Genomic DNA, 25192 nt, shown 5'->3' on the forward strand with positions numbered 1-25192 from the left:
GTTTTTAGAGGTTGCCGAACTGAGAACGGTAACGAAAAGTGAGAAGCTCTTCGTAAGAGTGGGCATCAATCTAGAACTGGATAGACAGAAAAAAAAATTGGTTTATTACATAAACTGTTTTGTTGTATGGACAGGCAAATCCAATGAAGTGGGGCGTCAAAGACAGGATAGATTTCTTTGGTAATTCAATAGCGGAAAGCTTGAGTTCACCTTCTAAACCAGAACTAACTAAAAAGCAAAAAGTAAAACTGTACACTTCCTCTTTACATATTTTAAAAACATTTTTCTAAGTGCTTCAAATGGATACCAATTCGAAGTTATTGTCACTAAACTTTGTTCTTCTCAGTTTTTTCTCTGATACTCGAGAGTCTTTGGATAATTTGTTTCAGGCATTCACTTCTTAGAAATGCCTCTCTCTCTCCTCGTCTCTCTCTTAGCGTATTTTTCAACGCGTATTGCTCAATTTATAGTGAAATATCGTCAAATATTAGAGCAGAATAACATTCAGGATACACGTGCGAATAAGCACTGTTGAGAATCGAAATCAATCTTTCTTCTCCTCAATTTTAAGCTTCTATAAGGAGGGAGAAACACGAATTGATAGTAAATCTGAGCAAGATTATCCAAGTGAACACATCGGTAGAATTAAAATGACGAAGCATTAAAAAAACCTAAAATGCAATGAATTTGAACATAAAAAAGGAATTTTTATACCGTTCCTTCTAGAACCTTAAATAAGCATATAAGTAAAACAAGTTCTCTTAAAAAAGATTGTTGGATTTTAAAACACGTTATAAAACGCTGCGACAATTGTAGACGAAAGCGGTAAAGATAACGTCTTTTGTGACAAATTTCCATTCAGTAAGGGGGGGGGGGGAGGAGAAAAGTAAAGATTTTTGCGCCAAAATGGCGGACTGACGAAGTTGCAGTTGATGGTAAGTCGTCGAATACACAAGCGAAGGTAACTTTTTTAGAGGATGAGACAGAGAGAAATTAATCTCGCTGTGGAGTGAAGAAGTCCTGTTCAATAGCCGACACTAGAATATTTTAAGGAGTTGTTCAATTGTACGCGATTTTGGTATGTCGTAAGAGGAAATGTCGTGCGCGTGTAAATGGTCCTAAGAAGTGTCGTAGGCCTGTTACAAGCTTGTCAAACGCGACAAAGTTGCACCATGTAAATTGTCCGTTACTAAAACACGACAATTTGAATCACCACCATCTTGGATTATCAATTGAGGAACCGTGAGGTCTCCATGGGAATGTATACGGTCGTAGTAAGTATTTCCCGAGGTTGAAGCTGCATTTTCTAAATCCTCATACAGCGGTTCCTAAATAGGAAGAGATCGTTATGAGAAAAATCTCAAAGTTATAAAAATACCTCCACTAGAGCTTAACAATAATCACTAGAATTTTACAACTAACATCAAAACTTTGCGCCCACTGCACCATGGCCTCCAATAGAAACGCCTTTAAAGTTAAAGAACGGTTTGTGAGGAGTTTTATACCTTACCAACTTCAAACCTCAAGCCTAGTGATGGGTGAATTAAGGAAACAGAAGAAAAAAGAAGACGCACTACATTCCTTACCAACTGTATTCTTTGCCGCAATGGTGGTTGTTGTCGCCTACAAAAAGAAAGAGTGAAGGAGCTTACGGAAAGGAAAGCATATCCAGTCAACAATTCCTCTAGATTACAAATTGTAGTTAATGTCTCAGAGCGAAAACCATCTTTGGATTGGTCCTAGTCTCCGTTAGATAACAAGATTCTTTTCAACTCACAAATTTCATGGTTTTTCTCCTACGGAACGAAACAGTTAAGGTATCTCCTTAAAAATACAAGGAAAATAATAAAAGTACTAATAAAAACAATCAAAAAGACTTACCTAACTCTATAATTCCTGTACAAGTAAATCACAACCATTAAGACGCCAAATAAAATCACAGAAGTAATTACTACTACAAGTACAATCCGGTTAAGTGGACTATCGAGAGAAAGACTATCAACATAGGGTTCATTCTCCCCGGCCTCCTTTCCTGAAGAAAAAAAAGGAAAAAGCCACAATGTTATCTTGCCGCTTAGTCGCTTCAATTCTCACTATTTTACCTTTTAACAATATCTCACAACAAATTACAATAAGCCTGAGTTTATCCGCCCACTGCAAAAGTACCGTTCAAATGGAACACACAACGACAAACCTTCCAAGGGCCAAGGAACACTTTTCGGTCCACATCCCTCGGCTGTGCACATACTGATTTGTGTTTGATACTCAACATAACGATTTAACCCACGTAAAGTTGCTTCAGTCGCCGAGCTGTCGTTAATTTGCAGGCTCTTTGTGGAGTTGGGGATTGGAACCGACGAATCATTCTGCTTTGTGGTCTTCCAGTAGTCTATGTTGAATCTATTAGGGACGCCATTCCACGTAATCAAAGGTGGCAGCTGTGAACGAGGAAAGTTATTTAATAATTTAGCCTTACGTTTTCACAAAGCTATACGCAATGGGCAAGCCGACGTGCAGGGATATTTGAGCTGAATTGTCAGCTGAAAGTAAGTGCAGTTTGTGCTCCCCTTCTGTTGTACATAATGATTAAATCACTCTTCCCACACGCCTGTATTCAGAACCATATTATCCATATAAACCCTTTAACTCCCATGAGTGACCAAGACAGAATTTCTCCTTACGATATCAATATAATATCAACCAGATAAGGGATGAGAATAAAGAAAAATATCAATTTGGGGATGATTAGTTGATCCAATACTAAATTCTCTGAACTAACATTACAAGAATTGTATGGTTGACAATAAGGATAATTACAAATTTGATCTGGGAGTTACAGGGTTAAACTCACTATTTATCATAAACTCCAATAAAAGAGCATTAGAATCATGGTTAGCTGAGCACTGGCCTCATCCCTTTAACCCCTAAGTGTGATTAAGTGTAGTATGGAGAGTTTGCATACTGATGTTAGAGTGGAAAGGGTTAATCTTTTACCGTTTTTACCGCACGCCTGGTAAAAAACAAGTAAACAAGTATACCTTAATGTATATTTTGCTCTCTGAAAAGAGAGGCACGCATTACCTGCCATACAACTGTAACATCCCGTTCCTCTTCTTGTGTGTTAGTTACTGACCAGTTGCTAAACTGTGGAGCTTGAGTTGGTGCTGAAGGCAATCAATTATAATAAATAAATTTAAAAACAAACAAACAAGCTCACTTTGGGCGAGTTAAGCATTACCAGGTCTAACTAGTCACATCAAAACCTATTCGTTGATTGACAGAATCCATTACCTAGCAAAAACATTTTGCCCTGCTAGCACAATAAACCAATATCTTAATTGAATCCACTTACCATTTATTTACCATTGACAGCCAAAAACTATTACCTACATGGATAATTTGGTTTTTTTAACTGAGTTGATAGTGTAGATTGGCCACTGTAAAGTGTTTAAAGGCTGACGTTTCAGGTGTTAGCCCTTTGTCATTCACTCAAAATGTCAGCTTTGAAACTCTTTACGGTGACCAGTTCACATTATCAACTCAGTTGATAAAACCAGATGACCTTGATATACTCCCCCACAGACACAGTACTGCAGTTTCTTTAGAAATGCTCAGCTTTTATTCTACTTCTCACATGGAGTTTGTTTAGATGGTTATAACCAGCCCTTAATTCTTTAACTCCTAATATCCCATAAGTAATTCTCCTTACTGTCTGCCATACAGTTCTTGTGATGTTACTTAGGAGAATTTGGTAACAGATCAACTTATAATCCCCTAATGTATATTTTTCTTTATTCTCGTCACTAATGTCTGCTTGGTTTTGTATTGATATTGTTAGGGGAAATTCTGTCTCGGTCATTCATGGGAGTTAAAGGGTTAACTGTTTTCTTGTGACTAAACTAGATTTTATTATAGGCCTGCTGCAAAAAGCCTCCTTCAGACTTCCCATAGTAAATTATTTATTTACATAAAAGTATAAGAAGTGAGTATTGCTGCAATCAGGTGATCAAAATAGAACAAGAAAAAAAGTCTTGTTGAGGAAATCAACTGAGATTTTTACAAATACTAGTGGCATGATTAAAGGTTGGAAACAAAATTAATTGCTGAGCTAAGCCCACCTTCCTCAAGAGTTTGGGCAGTAACAGGCCCATCAACCAATCCCCAGCTGCCTCCACAGTTTGACAAGCTACACTGGATATAGAACTTGTATTCTGTGTACGGAGAAAGGTCATCAATGATCCGTGATTCACCCCCTAAGGTTATCTGTACCGACTAAAATTCAACGAAAAGTAGAAAGAAGTTTGAGACTAGTAGTCACTAAGCTTCAAGGGGGAGGAGGAGGAAGTGAGGTCAAGAAAAACAAGAGGTCATAAGGTCAAAGAGGTTGGGAGGAACAACCAGTGTTTCCAGAGGGAGGAGGAAGGGGTATAAAAAAATGTGTAGGAGGTGAACAGATATTCTCTGAGGTAGCAAGTAAAAATCATCACAGAAATTTAAAATACTTTTCATTTTTGCTGTGAGCAAAAAAAAAAAAAAAAAAGGAGTAAAATTTACCTCATTTTTCTTGTCATGTGCTGCAGCATACCAAATTCTATAACACAAGATGTTAGTATATCTTCCCATAAAAGGTGCAGGTTTCCATGAAAGTGACATAGTTCTTTTCCAAACTGCCTTAGCTGTCAGGTTTTGAGGCCTTGTACAGTGAACTTCAACAAATCAACAAGAGACCATAGTTAGGATAATACAACAAAGTTGCAAAGTTGTGATTTAAAAAATATGATCTGACCCAAACATGTTTAACTAGACAATTTTTGCATGCAAATAACCAGTTGAAGGCTATTAAATAGGGATCAGAATTTAATCACTACCATAGGATTGGGGTTCTAACCAATAATTTTTGATAGATAAAACTAATAATAACAAACTTAAGTTATTTATTTAAGTTTCAATACACTATAGTTATATGAGCTAATTAGGGACATTATGAAATAGAAAGGTACATTAATGTACAGTAACATAGAGGCCTTACATCAAAGTAAGAAAAATATATACATAAGTTATATATGAACAAAATAAAAATTTAAATGAAATAAATAACCAACTGTGCCACATTAACCCTTCCACATCCAGGTGTGACCAAAAGGGAATTTAAGCCCTGCAATAACAATACCCTTTCAAGTAGGAAAGTGATGTGAAGAAAGTAAAATAGTAACTAGAGGATATGTATACCATAAACACCATATTCGCACAGCTAAAGTCTCAGAAATTCAATACAAAACAGTGGGGAGAATTGATGTTTACATTTTAGGGGTAAAAGGGTTAATCAGAGTACAACCCTTGCAGCAGTACTAGAAAATATTTTCCTGGAGAAAACTTTGAGAAAAAAAATGGAAATCTCTTACATTTAATTTCTACTCTTGCAGAGTGCAAGGCAAAATAATTCAAGGAAGAAACATGTCACTGCTAGATGCAACTTTGGAAGTGGGAAAACAGGTGGCCATGGCTTGTTGTAAATTGCTATTGGAGCAGTTGTTTGCCATGGTGGGTAGTTTAAAGCCTATTCTTGCTTCATTTACAACTACAATTTTTGGTTTGGTGAGGTGCAACAAAAGTTTGTTGACCATAATTTGGCATTAAAATTGAGTTGTTCTCACCGACTCCATTTCCAGTGGTAGCCTGTTAATCTACTTCTTTTGGAGGGCTTTCATGTTTGACATTTGATCTCACTGTAGTTAGCTTTTATTGCACCTCACTCAACTGATAATCACAATTCACAGTTGTATGCTGCACCTGGCCAAGGTACAACTGGTTGGTCCACTCAGGCTAAAACTCTGGCTGCAATTGAGGATAGCATCTGAAAAGTCTTTTTTCTCAAGGAATTTGTTTAGGTGAATTTATTAAGGTGTTTCCCTTTCTACCATACCTCTTGTTAGTAGGCGGCATATTAATCGCTGGCTTATGAAGACTCCAGATAAATTTTGTAACTCCACAATATAATAAAACATCTTGGGGAAAAGTGACTCTTCAGTCATTCTACATTGTAACTCTTTCTGTAATTGATGCTGTGTTGTGTTCAGTATGCAACCCAATTGATACTGTTCATTTTCTGTGCAACTTGGAAACAGAGGACAATATGATATTCTGTAGACAGCCCAAGATGAGGAATTCCTCTGTCCGAGTGGTCTCCAAATAATATCAACATCCTTCAACCCAATGGCACCTTTACAATATGATGGTATTTTGACATCTGTTAAAACCAAAATAAAAGAATGAATCCCTATCTTTTTATTTAAGTTAACATAAATGATCAACACTAAGAAGAAGTGGTAACATACTAGAAGGAAAATTTTTTGAGCCCCTGTCACATTTTGTAATTACATGAATCATTTCACTCCTCACAACTGCCTCTTTCCATGTGTAACATTCCTGACAGACTACTTAATCAAAACAATGTTCTGCATTTTAAAGCATTTCCCATACTTTTAATTAGGGCCTGTTTACATGAAAGTGGGGGACCCCAGGTAGGTGAGATACCCATCTAGGTGGAGAAACCCACCTGTCCATGTAATCTCTTAATTAATCTTGATCATGTTTTCATGATAGGAGGGGTGACCTGCCAAGGCCGGTTGCCTGGTCTACCAGCTAGGGTAACTCTGTCAGCCAGGATTGCAATTTGCCATGTAACCGCCTCAAGGTTGGTTAACCTGCCCAGCTAGGGCCATTTACAAGCCCACCAAAAACCCCTTCTTAGGATCCTGGGGTTGAAAGTTTGTATGTAAACCCAGGCTCTTTTTTCAACCACAGCTAGGCAGGTTACCTCACCTACCTAGGGTCCCCCACCCAAATATAAACAGGCTCTCACAAGTTAGTAATCACAAGGTTCTTCAGCTGATATTATTGTGCTCCACTACCTTTCAGTTCTACCCTCTTGATATTCTGAATTACTGAGATAATCGTCTGGCATGGGAGTCAGCCTCTTTCATGGGTGATTACAAAAATCTCAGTTTTGCCAGATACCGTGAAATAGGAAATAATGTTGCTGCAAACTAGGAAATGAAATCAGTATACTGTGCAACTGTAAAACAAAGACCTACATGTATCTGGCTGATATTTTTGTTAGCAGCTACTGTGGTAAATTAAAAATGATTGCTGCTGATCAGGTATGACAGCAGACACAGTTTTATAGATTTCATGCTCTCAGTTGAATTCACTCTTAGCTTTTTCGATGAGCTGTACATGTTACGAACAGGTTAACAACATTTCCGTTGAAGCGTGTATGGAACTGAGCTTTTTGAAGAAGAGAAACTCATATTCAGGAACATTTGACAAATATTTGCCCAAAGGGCGGCTGTACTGCACCTCCTGTGGCTGGACAAACGAAAAAACGTAGTGAATCAACTCGTCATAAATAGCTCTAATCAGCTTTTCCTCTCACCTCAAGATAAAATCTTTGGAGTAACTGCAGAATACCCTGCCACTTTAGTCCACCTCATTTACATGTGTCGTGAGGCTTTCAAGAACGAGGCATAACACAATAGACGCTTTTCTTATCCACTGACATGTAAATGAGTGGCAGGGTATTCTGCAAATTAGCCAAATCTTTAAAAAAAGTCCCAAGTTTCTATTCCTTTCCGAGATAGTTTGTTGTAATTTGCATGAGTTCGATCGCCTCACACCTGCCGCCATATTTAAAAGAGTGACATTTATTTTATTGTCCTAAGCCGCTGGCCGAGTAAAGGTCCTCGATTTTGAGTCTCAAAGGAACCGATATCTCAAAGACTATTGAAATAAATTCTATAAATTTGACAAATAATTTAGCTGGTAAATTTCGTAAAATCGTGAATTTCCATTTTTTTTATTCTTGGGCATGAGAACTACTTTTCTTTTCGAAGTATTTTTATTTAGCTTTGAGTAAGAGCGAGATAATTGAGTGCTTCAGATGAATTGAAATCGAAATTCGTTCAATGCGTTTCAAAATATTATTTTCAGGTTTCATCTAGATCGCTTCCAACGCTAGGTAAGGTATCTGTGCCGGAAAATTAACATTTTTCGAAGATTTATCATCCAATATAAATTAAAATGAGTCATGCAAGAACAAATATTTAAGGTTGTTATTTCCCATAAATTCCCCGCGGATAAAGTTACCTTATTTTTGGAATATGCATTCAAGACTATTAAATGCGCGTGTGCTGCAAGGCAACTGGCGTTTTCTCTTTACCGTTCCAAATTCGTAATTACGCGATACCTTTTTTTGTTTTGTGAATTGAGACAAATAAGGACTCGTAAGCGCGTTTTAAATTTAAAAAAATCACCGCTTGATAACTAGGTGTACCTGTGTTAGGCGTAGATTTACATTAACAGATCTCGCAGTCTTTCACGTAACAAAACTGAACTGATTGAGTATGAAGCAGACAAGTTGCGCATTTTTAACTTTGGTCACTTCGTCAATTGCATCATCGAGGAAATTGAATCGTGTACTGTTGCCAGTGTTGTTAACAATCAAATAGAATTCATGGGTTCTTACAGGTTTGCTACCACGCGCTCGGGTCACACTCCGGCGAAAAACTAAAAATATGTGCGTATGTGATTCTTACCTGTGGGTTTTGTTTCCTTTACGATGTGAAGCACGAGAAATATGAAGGAAAATATATAGGAAAACACTACTACCGTCGCCGCCATCTCTTGTGGCCTGGCGGTTGAATGAATGCATGTCTTACGTGTTTATTTCATCAGTTTTTTTATTTTCTATTAGGGGGATTTTTCCCCAGCTTTTCGCGCGTCACAGGTATAATTTACAATCTTCCATGGAAACCTAAGAACGCTTCTTTTGTATTTCAGGATAAAAATAAATGATTCTTGCATTAAAAATTTAATTAATTGTCGGCTGGAGCCCCTTTGGAGCAACTAAAATATGTCAAAACACTGAGCGCACGTGTTAAGAAAAAGACCATACTGTTTGTCCCCTAGTGTGACCAAATAATTGATATTTGCATAATTTTAAGCGTCTCTAAAATGACAGCGAGCAAAAACACCAAACAAATTCAGCCTCAGTTAGGCTTTTACACTTCACCCTAAACAGTATTCGTGGTGAAAATTAGTCTGAAAAGGGAACTATTTTATGTCGCGCTATTCTGCCGTGTCTCTGTAAAGAGTCCACCTGTTTGATTCGATTCAAAACGAATATGCTTTTATCAAAAATACAGTACACCGCTTTGCTCTTGACGTTCAAATTTGTTCAGATACGGATTGAAAACTTGTCAATGTCGTTCAAACTTGTTCAGACCCTTTGTCTTTGGGAACTGAAATTGCATTTTTTAACCTAATTTTCAAATTCTCTGGACGCAAAACGGGTCTCATAGCGTGATTAAAATGACGGAGTTTATCAACTAAACGTCTGAATGGACTACGTAGCCCCGAAAAACGATTGCTTATGCTTACATACGAAGTTAAAATTTAAGTCAGGCACGCTCAAAAGATTAAAATGATGAAGAAGGAAATTCATCATTTGCCGACCAAATGAGAAATGGAACTCACCAGCACAGGTAATTTCCAACCCTCCAAGCCCCACCCTCCCCCCCCCCCCCCTCTATCCGTAGCAGCTGCCTGTCTCCCGCGAAACGGTTTATTTCCCACCCATTGTCTTGCATTGTTCGAACATCGTCTAGTTAGTTTGGTCACCCGCTTGCTTTGCATGGCTAAGCTAAAACAAGGGATGCAAATAAGGGATACAAATACGCCACTTGTATCATTGATACATGTGGTGTATCAATATTTCAAATATCAGTTTCCGACACGCTTTCGTTGTCGTTATTCCTGGAATGTTTTGGCGAGATTTAACGAAAATCGGTCAAATTAATATACCCTATAAATTTTCTCAAAGAGGTTGTATTCCTCCCAAAATCAATGCGAGATTTTAGCTCATAAAGGATCGCAAACAACTCGCGCCACGCCAGGAGATTATCCCGCCTCCTGAAACTGCAAACTAATGGAACAACGGCACCTCCTAGCGTCAATGACGATGGGTCATGATTTCCCGGGAAAATTAACCCATTGCAGACACGTTTTGTTTTTTCTATCTCGATCACTCAGTGGAGCGTTGAGGAGGACGAAACAGTAACGAGCAAAGTTGCCAAATGCAAAGGAAAAACCCGCGGTAAAAATGGAAAAACCGGAAAATCTGCTGATGTGAAGACAACGAATCGACAGACAGCTTTCAAAATTACGATTCGAGGTGATTGTTTATGTTTTTGTATCAAGGCGGGTACTTGCATAAAAAAAAGGAAAACGGTTTGACGGCGACTTCTTTGTTAGAAATCAGGACGCCAGAGTGGAGCTCCGTCAGTACTAGCCGCTTTCGCGAAAGAACTTTCGGTTTTGAGCGTTATCCATTCGTCAGAGAAAAATAATGTACATAGCAAAATAAAAATTTAATGAAATAAATAACCAACTGTACCACATTATTATGTTTTGCTCTGACCAATGGATAACGCTCAAAACGTCAGCTTTTTAAACTTTTTACCGTGGCCAATTTACATAATCAACTCAGCTGATATTGCTAAATTACCCTGTCTAAGAAGTAGCCTGCTATTCGCGTGCCTCTTTGTGAATAATGAGTAAGTTACGCCATGTATATATAAAAGCAAAAAGGATGGCTTGAAATGAAACTAGGTCAGTAATTTGTTCATCAGAAAAAAGGAAAAATAAATAAGTAATGACTGAGTTTGCCATTCTCAAAGATAAACTGACCATGTCCCGGTGCTGCTCTCTTTATTCTCAGCTTCCAAATAAATTATCACCTGTACTGGGTGCTATAGCCTGCATGGTACCCATCGTCTGGAAAACTCGGGGCGATCCGAATAATCATTTGGAAACGAGGTAGGCCATATGCTTTGCATGTAGATGGAAAAGTGGGTTTAAAGTGCGGGTCTCTATCCTTGAATTGTAACGCTTTCTTAGGAAAGGAGGGGCGTTGTGTGAGGTCCCAAAGAGCGGCTGCAGTGTCAAACTCCTTCTCAGTCTCTCTTCTACCCGTCTCCTGCTCTCAGGGGCAGAACCTTGGGAACAAGGTTGATTGGCCGTCCGGCTGGTGCACTAACTTACAAGGTACAGAATTTTCAGTCATTAAGATCACAGTGCAATGAAGGAAAAGACATGTTTCATTTAATCCCGACGTCGTGCTTTAAAAAATTATTTAGGATAATTTTGTATAAAACTGTATGCACCAGCTCTTAGTTAAAACCTTTAATTCTCCAATAAATATGTTTCGTTGTATGCTGCACAGTGTTTATTACATAAACTGTTTTGTTGTATCGGCTACGAAGGGAAACAAAACAGATTGATTATTAACGTAAAAATAAACCCTGACTAATTTTTTGCGATCTCAAAAATAAGCGCTCGGTGCCATAATCAGCAATAATGGAGATGAAAGAGATAAGCGGTTTTTAGAGGTTGCCGAACTGAGAACGGTAACGAAAAGTGAGAAGCTCTTCATAATAGTGGGCATCAATCTAGAACTGGATAGACAGTAAAAAAAATTGGTTTAGTGTACCAGCTGCCCAATTCAAAAGCTCCTAAACGACCAGATTACCAGTAATATTCAATTACAAGCTAGACTCGCAGAAAAAGCGCGTGGGAACAGACTTAGTGATAAGTGAACTCATATAAGGTTCCATACTACCGCTTCTTATTTATGAATTTCTTAGGTGGTGTAGATTCCCTGCGTTGAGCGGAAGTTTACTTCAGAGGCTCCGTGGAAGTGTGAGTGAGATAGGACTGGAAATGAAGCGCTCTATACTCTATCAAACTTCACTAGAACTTTAAACATCATCTGTGTCGTGCTCTGACCTCATCAAAGTAATCGGCGCAGGCTTAGAGGTTTTAATTTGTACGTACTCATTCTTGTCACCTATGAGCAGAGGCGAAATTGTTGTCATAAACGTGGCTTTCCTCTCTATTTTCAGGTCCAGCATCGCTTTCACACGAAATTAAACGAGGAGGCTAGGATCGATGCAAAATGACAATGTGTTAGATCATGCAATAACATTTCGATGTAAGAGCTCGCGATTTAAATCGTTATCCCAGCTGGGTGAGAAATGCAATAACCACTGACAATCACCTAGAAGTGTTTCGTAGCTTTGAAGAAACTACTTGTGGGTAATTCTTAAGTTGTGGTGCGGGGTGTCTTTAGTGTCTTTTCAATCTAAAATATTCATGACTTTATTAGCCATGAGTGCCACCCACGACGCTTTGAAATCTGATGAGAAAGCGAAAATGTTTGCCTATACACAATTTCTCCCCTAATATGTATGCTTATCAAATTTGTGGTTAGGAAATTGGACCACACAGTACAAAGAAGACCTGGAGCTCACGAACCCAGTGAACGCACCAGGTCTAACCAAGAACATTTACCATTAACACACCAGATTAATAGTTATGAGTCTATTCAGTTTCATGTCGATACACCCAGAACAGCATTCACCTCAAGGGACAAGTGCGCCGAGGCAAGGAAGCGGAGAAGAAATTCCACGTCAAGTTGTTTCCACTCCTGAACTGGAGTATATGTAATATAATGGAGACCCGATTAGGTATGTCTCGTTTATACACAACTTTGAGCCTGTTTTGATCAATGAATTGGGAGAAGACCTTGAGTTTTAGTCCATCAAATAAAGGAAGGAGAAGGCAGACAAGGAGAAAGGTAAAGGTGAGATGAACGTGATCGACTTCCTCACAAAATTTCATCACTATCCACTGGTGTACAGGTGCGTCATGACACTCAGAGTGGTCAACACAGCGGTCACACGGACTGAATGGTACTGGGCAGGGTTGTCCGGTCTGTTCCAACCAATATGGAGTATTAAGATGTAGCAGATTTACAGATTTAACCAACCAAGACAAAATTAAGATAGTACAGGAACATAGCCTTTGTATCAAGTGTCTTGATGGTGGCCACCATGCGAGAATATACCCCAGAAAAACCCTCAAATACCAGAAGGAAGGGCGCAATAAGGAACATCAAATAACTGCTACATCCTCCTCCCTACGAATCCTCGTAGTTGTGGTGCAAACCAGAGTCAGCTTAATCAGGAAGGCCAGAAATTGAACAAAACTGATGTTTGGTGCAACAAACAATTAAGAGGGAGTTACTGTAACTGCTGCAACTGGAGCTGGTGAGCGAGTTTGCTGAAGGGTTGTTCCCCTTAAAGACCAATTGAAAGGAAGTGATCTACCATCAGTCGAAACTAGACGTACAAAGAGGCAAGCCCTGTATTTGGCTGATTTGTTCTGGCATAGATGGACGAGAGCGTACATGCCAACATTATAAGAAAAGAAGAACGAGTCCTTTCCTTGAGGCAAGTAGCCTCTTGGACGAATTGTAGAGATTATTCCTAGTCGAAATGGATTAGTGTCCTCAGTGAGAGTACAGACCAGTTGCACTGAGGCGACGCATGCCAAACGACAGTGTAAGGGAGAACGTGAATAGGGCAAGCAACATTATAGTTATGTTTGCAGGAGATAGACTAAGTGGACGGATTAATCGATCAGTTTTAATGCGTTAGCGTAAATTGTAGAGTAAGACTAAACCGGAGATCATGCCTTTTAACATTTGAAAACTTTGCGAACAGTTGCTTGAGACATTATGGAACTTTATAAATATATTTCAGTTATATTTGGTAACCTCTGTACTTTGCGTGTAAATGTGACTGTTGTTTAAATTCTCATTCAGGGGTCGGTGTGTATACCGTTTCGTTTCGTTTCCAGTTCACAAGACATTCCCTAGGAAGTCGCAGTTTGAAGTCATTGGAGAGTTTTAGATCCACGTTCGTTTCTGAATTGGTGTGACCGCAAACGTCTAGAGTCACGTGACCAGACTCCGGCAATCACTTTCGCCGTTTGCCGTCCACGTTTGAACATCGGGCAAGGCAGTTTCAGGTATGTGGACTCCCTCGACGCTTTTTTTCCTCCTGTTCGAATTTTCTCCTATAAACATATGCGAGGTGAAGTCTTTTTTTTATTACAAACCAAGGTTATACAAGAAGCGACACGTAAACAATTCATTTCGTCGCCAGGCAACTAGGACGACTAGAGGACTAGCAGTCGAAACATCACGATCGGTGCAATTTCCAGCCTAACTCTACATTGGCAAGTAAAGATTAAACATTCATTTATCTACAAAACCACGACGAACTACAACATTTTCCATAACTGTTAAGTTTCTGTTTGTGAACTTTGTCAACGAACCCCTTAGGCAATGAATCATTGTTTGAAAATCAGCTACTTTACAGACCGGCAAAATTACATCGAACAGTGACATTCATTAGACTTAACTGCATTTAATAATTCCATGATTAAAAAGTCGGCTAATATTCACAATTCAGTTGACACAATCAAAGTGGAAAACTCAAAACTATGTTTTTAAAATTCCTCTTCTTTCCGCATGAGGTACTGGACTCTTGAGTATTTAAAGCAGCCCTGTTACATTTCTTGGAAATCTAATCCTTGTCTCATTTCTATATCGCGAAAATAATTTGGAATATCAAATAAGAACCGACTAGTTTGGTTTTAAATAACTTGAAGTCTAAGCTTTTGAGACGGACAGGCAAATCCAATGAAGTGGGGCGTCAAAGACAGGACAGATTTCTTTGGTAATTCAATAGCGGAAAGCTTGAGTTCACCTTCTAAACCAGAACTAACTAAAAAGCAAAAATTAAAACTGTACACTTCCCCTTTACATATTTTAAAAACATTTTTCTAAGTGCTCCAAATGGATACCAATTCGAAGTCATTGTCACTAAACTTTGTTCTTCTCAGTTTTTTCTCTGATACTCGAGAGTCTTTGGATAATTTGTTTCAGGCATTCACTTCTTAGAAATGCCTCTCTCTCTCCTCGTCTCTCTCTTAGCGTATTTTTCAACGCGTATTGCTCAATTTATAGTGAAAATATCGTCAAATATTAGAGCAGAATAACATTCAGGATACACGTGCGAATAAGCACTGTTGAGAATCGAAATCAATCTTTCTTCTCCTCAATTTTAAGCTTCTATAAGGAGGGAGAAACACGAATTGATAGTAAATCTGAGCAAGATTATCCAAGTGAACACATCAGTAGAATTTAAATGACGAAGCATTAAAAAAACCTAAAATACAATGAATTTGAACATAAAAGAGGAATTTTTATACCGTTCCTTCTAGAACCTTAAATAAGCATATAAGTAAAACAAGTTCTCTTAAAAAAGATTGTTGGATTTTAAAACACGTTATAAAACGCTGCGACAATCGTAGCCGAAAGCGGTAAAGATAACGTCTTTTGTGACAAATTTCCATTCAGTAGGGGGGGGGGGGGGAAGGAAAGTAAAGATTTCTTGCGCCAAAATGGCGGACTGACGAAGTTGCAGTTGATGGTAAGTCGTCGAATACACAAGCGAAGGTAACTTTTTTAGAGGATGAGACAGAGAGAAATTAATCTCGCTGTGGAGTGAAGAAGTCCTGTTCAATAGCCGACACTAGAATATTTTAAGGAGTTGTTCAATTGTACACGATTTTGGTATGTCGTAAGAGGAAATGTCGTGCGCGTGTAAATGGTCCTAAGAAGTGTCGTAGGCCTGTTACAAGCTTGTCAACCGCGACAAAGTTGCACCATGTAAATTGTCCGTTACTAAAACACGACAATTTGAATCACCACCATCTTGGATTATCAATTCAGGATCCGTGAGGTCTCCATGGGAATGTATACGGTCGTAGTAAGTATTTCCCGAGGTTGAAGCTGCATTTTCTAAATCCTCATACAGCGGTTCCTAAATAGGAAGAGATCGTTGTGAGAAAAATCTCAAAGTTACAAAAAAACCTGCACTAGAGCTTAACAATAATCACTAGAATTTTACAACTAACATCAAAACTTTGCGCCCACTGCACCATGGCCTGCAATAGAAACGCCTCTAAAGTTAAAGAACGGTTTTTGAGGAGTTTTATAACTAACCAACTTCAAACCTCAAGCCTAGTGACGGGTGAATTAAGGAAACAGAAGAAAAAAGAAGACGCACTACATTCCTTACCAACTGTATTCTTTGCCGCAATGGTGGTTGTTGTCGCCTACAAAAAGAAGGAGCTTACGGAAAGGAAAGCATATCCAGTCAACAATTCCTCTAGATTACAAATTGTAGTTAATGTCTCAGAGCGAAAACCATCTTTGGATTGGTCCTGGTCTCCGTTAGATAACAAGATTCTTTTCAACTCACAAATTTCATGGTTTTTCTCCTATGGAACGAAACAGTTAAGGTATCTCCTTAAAAATACAAGAAAAATAATAAAAGTACTAATAAAAACAATCAAAAAGACTTACCTAACTCTATAATTCCTGTACAAGTAAATCGCCGCCATAACGACGCCCAATAAAAGCACAGAAGTAATTACTACTACAGGTACAATCCAGATAAGTGGACTATCGAGAGAAAGACTATCAACATAGGGTTCATTCTCCCCGGCCTCCTCGCCTGAAGAAAAAAAAGAAAAAGCCACAATGTTATCTTGCCGCTTAGTCGCTTCAATTCTCACTATTTTACTTCTTAACAATATCCACAACAAATTACAATATGCCTGAGTTTATCCGCCCACTGCAAAAGTACCTTTCAAATGGAACACACAACGACAAACCTTCCAAGGGCCAAGGAACACTTTTCGGTCCACATCCCTCGGCTGTGCACATACTGATTTGTGTTTGATACTCAACATAACGATTTAACCCACGTAAAGTTGCTTCAGTCGCCGAGCTGTCGTTAATTTGCAGGCTCTTTGTGGAGTTGGGGATTGGAACCGACGAATCATTCTGCTTTGTGGTCTTCCAGTAGTCTATGTTGAATCTATTAGGGACGCCATTCCACGTAATCAAAGGTGGCAGCTATGAACGAGGAAAGTTATTTGATAATTTAGCCTTACGTTTTTACAAAGCTATATGCAATGGGCGAGCCGACGTGCAGGGATATTTGAGCTGAATTGTCAGCTGAAAGTAAGTGCAGTTTGTGTTCCCCTTCTGTTGTACATAATGATTAAATCATTCTTCCCACACGCCTGTATTCAGAACCATATTATCCATATAAACCCTTTAACTCCCATGAGTGACCAAGACAGAATTTCTCCTTACGATATCAATATAATATCAACCAGATAAGGGATGAGAATAAAGAAAAATATCAATTTGGGGATGATTAGTTGATCCAATACTAAATTCTCTGAACTAACATTATAAGAATTGTATGGTTGACAGTAAGGATAATTACAAATTTGATCTGGGAGTTACAGGGTTAAATTCACCATTTATCATAAACTCCAATAAAAGAGCGTTAGACTCACGGTTAGGTGAGCGCTGGCCTTATCCCTTTAACCCCTAAGTGTGATTAGCACCTATTTTCTCCTTCCAATATCATCCCCGAATCGCACATTTAGGTAACAAGAATAAAGGAAATAATCATGAACAAATTCTCCTTGTCAGCACCTTAGGAAATGTATAGAGCGTAGTATGGAGAGTTTGCATACTGATGTTAGAGTGGAAAGGGTTAATCTTTTACCGTTTTTACCACACGCCTGGTAAAAAACAAGTGAACAAGTATACCTTAATGTATATTTTGCTCTCTAAAAAGAGAGGCACGCATTACCTGCCATACAACTGTAACATCCCGTTCCTCTTCTTCTGTGTTAGTTACTGACCAGTTGCTAAACTGTGGAGCTTGAGTTGGTGCTGAAGGCAATCAATTAAAATAATAAATTTAAAAACAAACAAACAAGCTCACTTTGGTCGAGTTAAGCATTACCAGGTCTAACTAGTCACATCAAAACCTATTCGTTGATTGACAGAATTCCATTACCTAGCTAAAAATATACATGAAAAAATTACTCAGTTCTGATTGGTTAAGAGAAATGCAGTTTTCAGGTAATTCAGTGTAGAAGAGAGTTAATTCAGTGCAGAAGAGGGTTAATTCAGTGCGAAGAAAGTAACAAATCAGACATTCTAATTGGTCAATAATCAAAGAAACTCACACATAGCCAATCAAATGCGAGCCTTGGATGTCGCAACAAAATTTGAACATTTGCGAGCGAAACAATGGCCGGGGTTTTAAGTAGGTTTTCTTTCGCCACCGCAGCTGAAAAACCGCTCAAACAACGAAAACACTGTAAAAAGCACTGCTTTTTGGTTGTCGGTTTAGAAAAAGTGGAGTTTAGAGAAGGGAATTGCCAAGGAAATCGAAAATTACGAGCCGACCCAGCTTAACACTTTGCTCGAGTGATCCAACGCCGAAATTAAAAACAAACATGGTTAAACCTCGAAAACGACGATTCCATTTCATCGAAAGTGATTCAGGACACAGACTGAACAATTCCTTGAACTGTTTAGCCGGACTTTGAACTTTTTTGCGCCTTAAAGATGTGAAGATATCATTGCATACTATTGTTATGATCGTACGAAGTTGTTTCGACCGAACGCACGGTTTGAATAAATTATTTTTGCATTTGATGCGCGCGCTTTGCTTATGCTTAATTATGATAAGCCATCTCGTATTTTTCCATGTATATTATTAACATGTAATCACACGATTTTTCTCGTGCAACTTGGAATAAATAAGCACTTTTAATTTTTTTTTGTTAGTCTTTAAAAAAATTTACTCGTGCTTATTTGTTCCAAATTGCACTCGAAATCATGTGATTAACTATACAAAAACATTTTACCCTGCTAGCACAATAAACCAATATCTTAATTGAATCCACTTTGAACAGCACATTAACTTGAAACTCCTGACTAATTGAGCCAGCTAGTTCTGACCTAAGGTATTGGTGACTATGTTAGAATTAGGGTCCTGAGTGTCTACACAGGCACCTTATTATCCCAACATTTCTAAATTTACATTTCCTGGACTGATCACTGTTGCAATTTAGATATTTTCGTACATTTCAGCCTTTGTTTTAAGCAAAACCAGATTCAAAACAAGATCTTTAAAACTGCTAGACATTTAATCATTTACCGTTGACAGTCAAAAACTGTTACCTACATGGATAGTTTGGTTTTGTTAACTGAGTTGATAATGTAAATCGGCCACTGTAAAGTGTTTAAAGACTAACGTTTCAAGCATTAGCCCTTTGTTATTCGCTCAAAATGTCAGCTTTGAAACTCTTTACGGTGGCCAATTTACATTATCAACTCCGTTGATAATACCAAATTACCTTGATATACTCCCCCACTGACACAGCACTGCAGTTTCTTTAGAAATGTACCACCTTTATTCTATTGCTCACAAGGAGTTTGTTTCGATGGCTATAACCAACCTTTAACCCTTAACTCCCAAGATCTCATTAGTAATTCTCCTTACTGTCTCCCATACAGTTCTTGTGATGTTAGTTTGGAGAATTTGGTATTGGATCAACTTATAATCCCCTTACTGATATTTTTCTTTATTCTCATCACTTGTCTGCTTGGTTTTGTATTGATATTGAAAGGAGAAATTCTGTCTTAGTCACTTCTGGGAGTTAAAGGGTTAACTATTTTCTTGTGACTAAACTAGATTTTATTATAGGCCTGCTGCAAAAAGCCTCCTTTGGACTTCCCATAGTAAACTATTTATTTACATAAAAGTATAAGAAGTGAGTATTGCTGCAATCAGGTGACCAAAATAGAACAAGAAAAAAAGTCTTGTTGAGGAAATCAACTAAGATTTTTACAAATACTAGTGACATGATTAAACATTGGAAACAAAATTAATTGCTGAGCTAAGCCCACCTTCCTCAAGAGTTTGGGCAGTAAGAGGTCCATCAACCAATCCCCAACCGCCTTTACAGCTTGGCAAGCTACACTGGATATAAAACTTGTATATTGTGTACGGAGAAAGGTCATCAATGATCCGTGATTCACCCCTTAAGGTTATCTGTACCGACTAAAATTCAACAAAAAGTAGAGAGAAGTTTGAGACTAGTGGTCACTAAGCTCCAAGGAGGAGGAGGATGAAGTGAGGTCATGAAAAACGAGAGGTCATAAGGTCAAAGAAGTTTGGAGGAACAACCATTGTTTCCAGAGGGAGGAGGAAGGGGTATAAACCCCAGACCCTGCAGACTATAAAGCAGCCACTGTAAAAATAAATGTAGGAAAAAAAAAAGAGAAGTAAAATTTACCTCATTTTTTTTGTCATTTGCAGCCGCATACCAAATTTTATAACACAAGTAGTCAGTATATCTTCCCATAAAAGGTCCAGGTTTCCATGAAAGTGACACAGTTCTTTTCCTAACTGCTTTGGCTGTCAGGTTTTGAGGCCTTGTACAGTGAACTTCAACAAATCAATGAGAGGCCACAGTTAGGATAATAAAACAAAGTTACAAAGTTGTGATTTAAAAAATATGATCTGACCCAAAATATGTTTAACTAGGCAATTTTTGCATGCAAATAACCAGTTGAAGGCTATTAAATAGGGATCAGAATATAATCACTACCATAGAATTGGGGCTCCAACCAATAATTTTTGATAGACCAATTATAATAAACCTAATAATTACAAACTTTAGTTATTTATATTTAAGTTTCAATACACTATAGTTATATGAGCTATTTGGGGACAAATTATGAAATAGAACAGTACATATGTACAGTAATATAGAGGCCTTACATCAAAGTAAGAAAAATATATACATAAGTTATATATAAACAAAATAAAAATTAAAATGAAATAAATAACCAACTATGCCACATTAACCCTTCCACACCCAGGTGTGACCAAAAGGGAATTTAAGCCCTGCAATAACAATACCCTTTCAAGTGGGAAAATGATGAGAAGAAAGTAAAATAGTAACTAGAGGATATGTATACCATAAACACCATATTCTCACAGCTAGAGTATCAGAAATTCAATACAAAACAGTGGGGAGAATTTATAGTTACATTTTAGGGGTAAATGGGTTAATCAGGGTACAACCCTTGCAGCAGGACTAGAGAATATTCTCACAGAGAAAAATTTGAAAAAAAAAAATGGAAACCTCTTACATTTAATTTCTACTCTTGAATATAAATTAGAATCAGTCCTTCCCTCTGAGAGAAATGCACCGTGCAAGACAAAATAAATCAAGGAAGAAATATTTCATGGCTGGATCCAACTATGGAAGTGGGCAAAGAGGTGGCCATGGCTTGTTATAAATTGCTTTTGGAGCAGTTGTTGGTCATGGTGGGTAGTTTAAAGCCTATTCTTGCTTCATTTACAACTACAATTTTTGGTTTGGTGAGGTGCAACAGAAGTTTGTTGACCACAATTTGGCATTAAAATTGAGTTGTTCTCACAGACTTTATTTCCAGTGGTAGCCTGTCGCTCTACTCCTTTTGGAGGGCTTTCATGTTTGACATTTGATCTCACTGTAGTTAGCTTTTATTGCACCTCACTCAACTGATAACCACAATTCACAGTTGTATGCTGCACCTGGCCAAGGTACAACTGGTTGGTCCACTCAGGCTAAAACTCTGGCCACAATTGAGGATAGCATCTGAAACATCTTTTTTCTCAAGGAATTTGTTTAGGTGAATTTATTAAGGTGTTTCCCTTCCTACCATACCTCTTGTTAGTAGGCGGCATGTTAATCGCTGGCTTACGAAGACTCCAGATAAATTTTGTAACTCCACATTAAAATAAAATTTATCAGGGAAAAGTGACTCTTTTGTCATTCTACATTGTAACTCTTTCTGTAATTGATGCTGTGTTGTGTTCAGTATGCAACCCAATTGATACTGTTCATTTTGTGTGCAACTTGTAAACGGAGGACAATATGATATCCTGTAGATAGCCCAAGATGAAGAATTCCTCTGTGCAAGCGGTATCCAAATAATATCAACATCCTTCAACCCAAAGGCACTTTTACAATACGATCGTATTTTGATGTCTGTTAAAATCAAAAGAAAAGAATGAATCCCTATCTTTTTATTTAGGTTAACATAAATGATCAGCACTTAGAAAAAGTGGTAACATACTAGAAGACAAACCTTCAACTGAAGAGCAAAGGAAAATTTCTTAAGCCCCTGTCACATTTGCAATTACATGAATCATTTCTCTCCTCACAGCTGCTGCTTTCCTTATGTAACATTCCTGACAGACTACTTAATCAAAACAATGGATCACCATTGAAAAGACCAGACAATCTCTCTACAAAATAAGTATATACCACACAAATGTAGCATTGTTTTGCATTTTAAAGCATTTCCCCTCCTTTTAATTAGGGCCTGTTTACATGAAAGTGGGGGAACCCCAGGTAGTTGAGATACCCATCTAGGTGGAGAAACCCACCTGTCCATCTAATCTCTTATTTAATCTTGATCATGTTTTCATGATAGAAGGGGTGACCTGCCAAGGCCAGTTGCTTGGTCTGCCAGCTATTCACCAGGTAATCACCTCAAGGTTGGTTAACCTGCCCAGCTGGGGTCTTGTTCACGTTAAATTATTTACAAGCCCACCAAAAACCCCATCTTAGGATCCTGGGGTTGAAAGTTTGTATGTAAACCCAGGCTCTTTTTTTAACCACAGCTAGGCAGGTTACCTCACCTACCTGGGGTCCCCCACCCATATATAAACAGGCCCTCACTATTTAATAATCACAAGGTTCTCCAGCTGATATTATTGTGCTTCACTACCTTTCAGTTCTACCCTCTTGATATTCTGAATTACAGAGGTAATCACCTGACATGGGAGTCAGCCTCTTTCATGGGTGATATGACAGTTTTGCCAGATACCATGAAATAGGAAATAATGTTGCTGCAAACTAGGAAATGAATTCTGTGCAACTGTATAACAAAGACCTACATGTATCTGGCTGATATTTTTCTCAGCAGCTACCGTGGTAAATTAAAAATGATTGCTACTGATCAGGTATGACAGCAGACACAGTTTCATAGATTTCATGCTCTCCGTCGAATTCACTCTTAGGCTTTTTTGATGAACTGTGCATGTTACGAACAGGTTAACAACATTTCCGATGAGGCGTGTATGGAACAGAGCCTTTTGAAGAAGAGAAATTCATATTCAGGAATATTTTGATGAACTGTGCATGTTACGAACAGGTTGACAACATTTCGTTGAAGTGTCTATTGAACTGAGCTTTTTGAAGAAGAGAAATTCATATTCAGGAACATTTGACAAATATTTTCCCAAAGGGCAAAGTCAAAGGGCGGTTGTATTGCACCTCCTGTGGCTTGATAAACGAAAAACGTAGTGAAATCAACTCGTCATAAATAGCTCTAATCAGCTTTTCCTCTCACCTCAAGATAAAATCTTTGGATTAACTGCAGAATACCCTGCCACTTTGGTCCACCTCATTTACATGTGTCGTGAGGCTTTCAAGAACGAGGCATAACACAATAGACGCTTTTCTTATCCAAGGACATGTAAATGAGTGGCAGGGTATTCTGAAAATTGGCCAAATCTTTAAAAAAAATCCCACATTGCTACTCCTTTCTGTGATGGCTGGTGGCAATTTGCATGAGTTCGTTCGCCACATACCTGCCGCCATAATTAATAGAGTGACATTTACTTTATTGTCCTAAGCCGCTGGCCAAGTAAATGTCATCGATTTTGAGTCTCAGAGGTTTCTCAAATTAACAATTGGTTCATATGTCAGCGTGCGTTCATCAAGATATGAAACACGCGGGAAGTTTGGAGGACACGAAAGATGAATTTTTTTTCTTCAATGAAGCATACTCGCGCAATTGAATTTGATTAGACAAATTTACTAGCTCTGTTATAAAGACCATTGAAATACTGAAATTCCTCAATTAGACAAATAATTTAGCTGGTAAATTTCGTAAAATTGTAAATTTCCCCTTTTTTATTCTTGGGCATGAGAACTACTTTTCTTTTTTATGTAGTTTTATTTAGCTTTGAGTAAGAGCGAGATAATTGAGTGCTTCAGATGAATTGAAATCGTCCAATTATTACAAAATAATTATAAAGAGTCTATTGCTCGTTGCCTAGCAACAAGTTTTTGTTTGACCCCCAACCAATAATATGGCCGCTATAAACCGTGGAAGCGTCTGTTCATTCAATACGTTTCAAAATATTATTTTCAGGCTACATCTAGATCGCTGTCAACGCTTCGTAAGGTATCTGAGCCGGGAAATTAACATTTTTCAAAGATTTATCATCCAATATAAATTAAAATGAGTCAGGCAAGAACATTTATTAAAGGGTTGTTATTTCCCATAAATTCTCCGCGGATCAACTTACCCTTATTTTTGGAATATGCATTCAGACATTTAAATGCGCGTGTGCTACTCGGTAACTGGCGCTTTCTCTTTACCGCTTCAAATTCGCAATTACCCGATTATTTTTTTTTTTGTTTTGTGAATTGTGACAAATAACGACTCGTAAGCACGTTTTAAAATTAAAAAAAATCGCCGAGTCAGAACTAGGTGTACCTGTGTAGGGCGTAGATTTACATTGACAGATCTCGGTTTGGTCACTTCGTCACTTGCATCATCGAGGAAATCGAAACGTGTACTGTTGCCAGTGTTGTTAACAATCAAATAGAATTCATGGGTTCTTACAGATTTGTTACCACGCGCTCGGGTCACACTCAGGCGAAAAAATAAAAATATGTGCGTGGGTGACTCTTACCTGTGGGTTTTGTTTCCGCTACGATGTGAAGCACAAGCAAAATAGAGGAAAATATATAGAAAAACACTGCTACCATCGCTTCCACCTCTTGCGTCCTGGCGGTTGAATGAAAGCAAATCCCATGTGTTTATTTTAACATCTTTTATTCGCTATAACAGCACATACGATATTTGTTCGGGGGATTTTCCCCCAGCTTTTCGCGCGGTCAAAAGTATAATTTACAACTACATCAATCTTCCATGGAAACTTAAGAACGCTTCTTTTGTACTTCAGGATGAAAACAAATGAGTCTTGTGTCAGAAATTTAATTGATTGTCAGCTTGAACCCCTTTGGAGCCGGAGAAATTAGAGATTTGAATATTCAGAACACAAAGTGCACGTGTTAAAAAAAGAGCACACTGTTTGTCTTCTAGGGTGACCATTATTTGTATAATTTTAAACGTCTCTAAAAATGACAGCGAGTAAAAACACCAAACAAATTCAGCCTCAGTTAGGCTGTTACACTTCGCCCTGAACAGTATTCGTGGTGAAAATTAGTTTGAAAAGGGAACTATTTTATGTCGCGCTATTCTGCC

General features: G+C 38.1%; 2 protein-coding genes and 1 long non-coding RNA gene across 5 annotated transcripts; 1 reads left to right on the top strand and 2 right to left on the bottom strand.

Moving 5' to 3' along the window:
• Window positions 1-686: 686 nt before the first annotated feature.
• On the bottom strand, window positions 687-8740 carry LOC113685182 (protogenin B). Of its 2 annotated transcripts, none has more exons than XM_089197525.1 (9): window positions 8595-8740; window positions 5924-6247; window positions 4555-4706; window positions 4119-4272; window positions 3082-3164; window positions 2195-2438; window positions 1882-2032; window positions 1587-1623; window positions 687-1328 (listed from the first exon to the last, which is right to left on the bottom strand). In XM_089197525.1, the coding sequence occupies exons 1-9, from the start codon at window positions 8677-8679 to the stop codon at window positions 1140-1142; spliced, it is 1419 nt and encodes a 472-aa protein (XP_089053651.1). In that variant the 5' UTR covers window positions 8680-8740; the 3' UTR covers window positions 687-1139. The 2 variants fall into 2 exon arrangements, with proteins under 2 accessions (XP_089053651.1, XP_089053650.1); XM_089197524.1 differs by having other exon boundaries at window positions 1575-1623.
• A 1063-nt stretch (window positions 8741-9803) lies between these two features.
• Window positions 9804-11951, top strand: LOC149049743 (uncharacterized). Its single transcript, XR_016183986.1, has 3 exons — window positions 9804-10231; window positions 10778-10875; window positions 11703-11951. It is a non-coding gene; the product is annotated as an uncharacterized LOC149049743 (long non-coding RNA).
• A 2037-nt stretch (window positions 11952-13988) lies between these two features.
• Window positions 13989-24793, bottom strand: LOC149049744 (netrin receptor DCC-like). Of its 2 annotated transcripts, none has more exons than XM_089197527.1 (9): window positions 24618-24793; window positions 21571-21894; window positions 20149-20300; window positions 19760-19913; window positions 17646-17728; window positions 16648-16891; window positions 16337-16487; window positions 16038-16086; window positions 13989-15791 (listed from the first exon to the last, which is right to left on the bottom strand). In XM_089197527.1, exons 1-9 carry the CDS (start codon window positions 24691-24693, stop codon window positions 15603-15605), a joined length of 1422 nt encoding a protein of 473 aa, XP_089053653.1. In that variant the 5' UTR covers window positions 24694-24793; the 3' UTR covers window positions 13989-15602. The 2 variants fall into 2 exon arrangements, with proteins under 2 accessions (XP_089053653.1, XP_089053654.1); XM_089197528.1 differs by having other exon boundaries at window positions 16050-16086; window positions 24618-24782.
• Between the last annotated feature and the right edge of the window lie 399 nt (window positions 24794-25192).

Source organism: Pocillopora damicornis, chromosome 2 (assembly GCF_964200805.1).
Source record: "Pocillopora damicornis chromosome 2, jaPocDami1.2, whole genome shotgun sequence".
NCBI classification, from domain to species: domain Eukaryota; kingdom Metazoa; phylum Cnidaria; class Anthozoa; order Scleractinia; family Pocilloporidae; genus Pocillopora; species Pocillopora damicornis.

What these genes read in the sequence shown, in the direction of transcription:
- LOC113685182 (XM_089197524.1), bottom strand. Translation starts at nt 8,679, where the DNA reads ATGGCGGCGACGGTAGTAGTGTTTTCCTATATATTTTCCTTCATATTT. An exon ending in ATGTTACAGTTGTATGGCAG is followed by an intron (nt 2,439 to 3,081) that starts GTAATGCGTGCC and finishes CCTCGTTCACAG; the next exon opens with CTGCCACCTTTGATTACGTG. An exon ending in TACAGGAATTATAGAGTTAG is followed by an intron (nt 1,624 to 1,881) that starts GTAAGTCTTTTT and finishes TTCTTTTTGTAG; the next exon opens with GCGACAACAACCACCATTGC.
- LOC149049744 (XM_089197527.1), bottom strand. Translation starts at nt 24,693, where the DNA reads ATGGTAGCAGTGTTTTTCTATATATTTTCCTCTATTTTGCTTGTGCTT. An exon ending in TGTTCCTTGGCCCTTGGAAG is followed by an intron (nt 16,488 to 16,647) that starts GTTTGTCGTTGT and finishes TTTTTTCTTCAG; the next exon opens with GCGAGGAGGCCGGGGAGAAT. An exon ending in TACAGTTGGTAAGGAATGTA is followed by an intron (nt 15,792 to 16,037) that starts GTGCGTCTTCTT and finishes CTTCCTATTTAG; the next exon opens with GAACCGCTGTATGAGGATTT.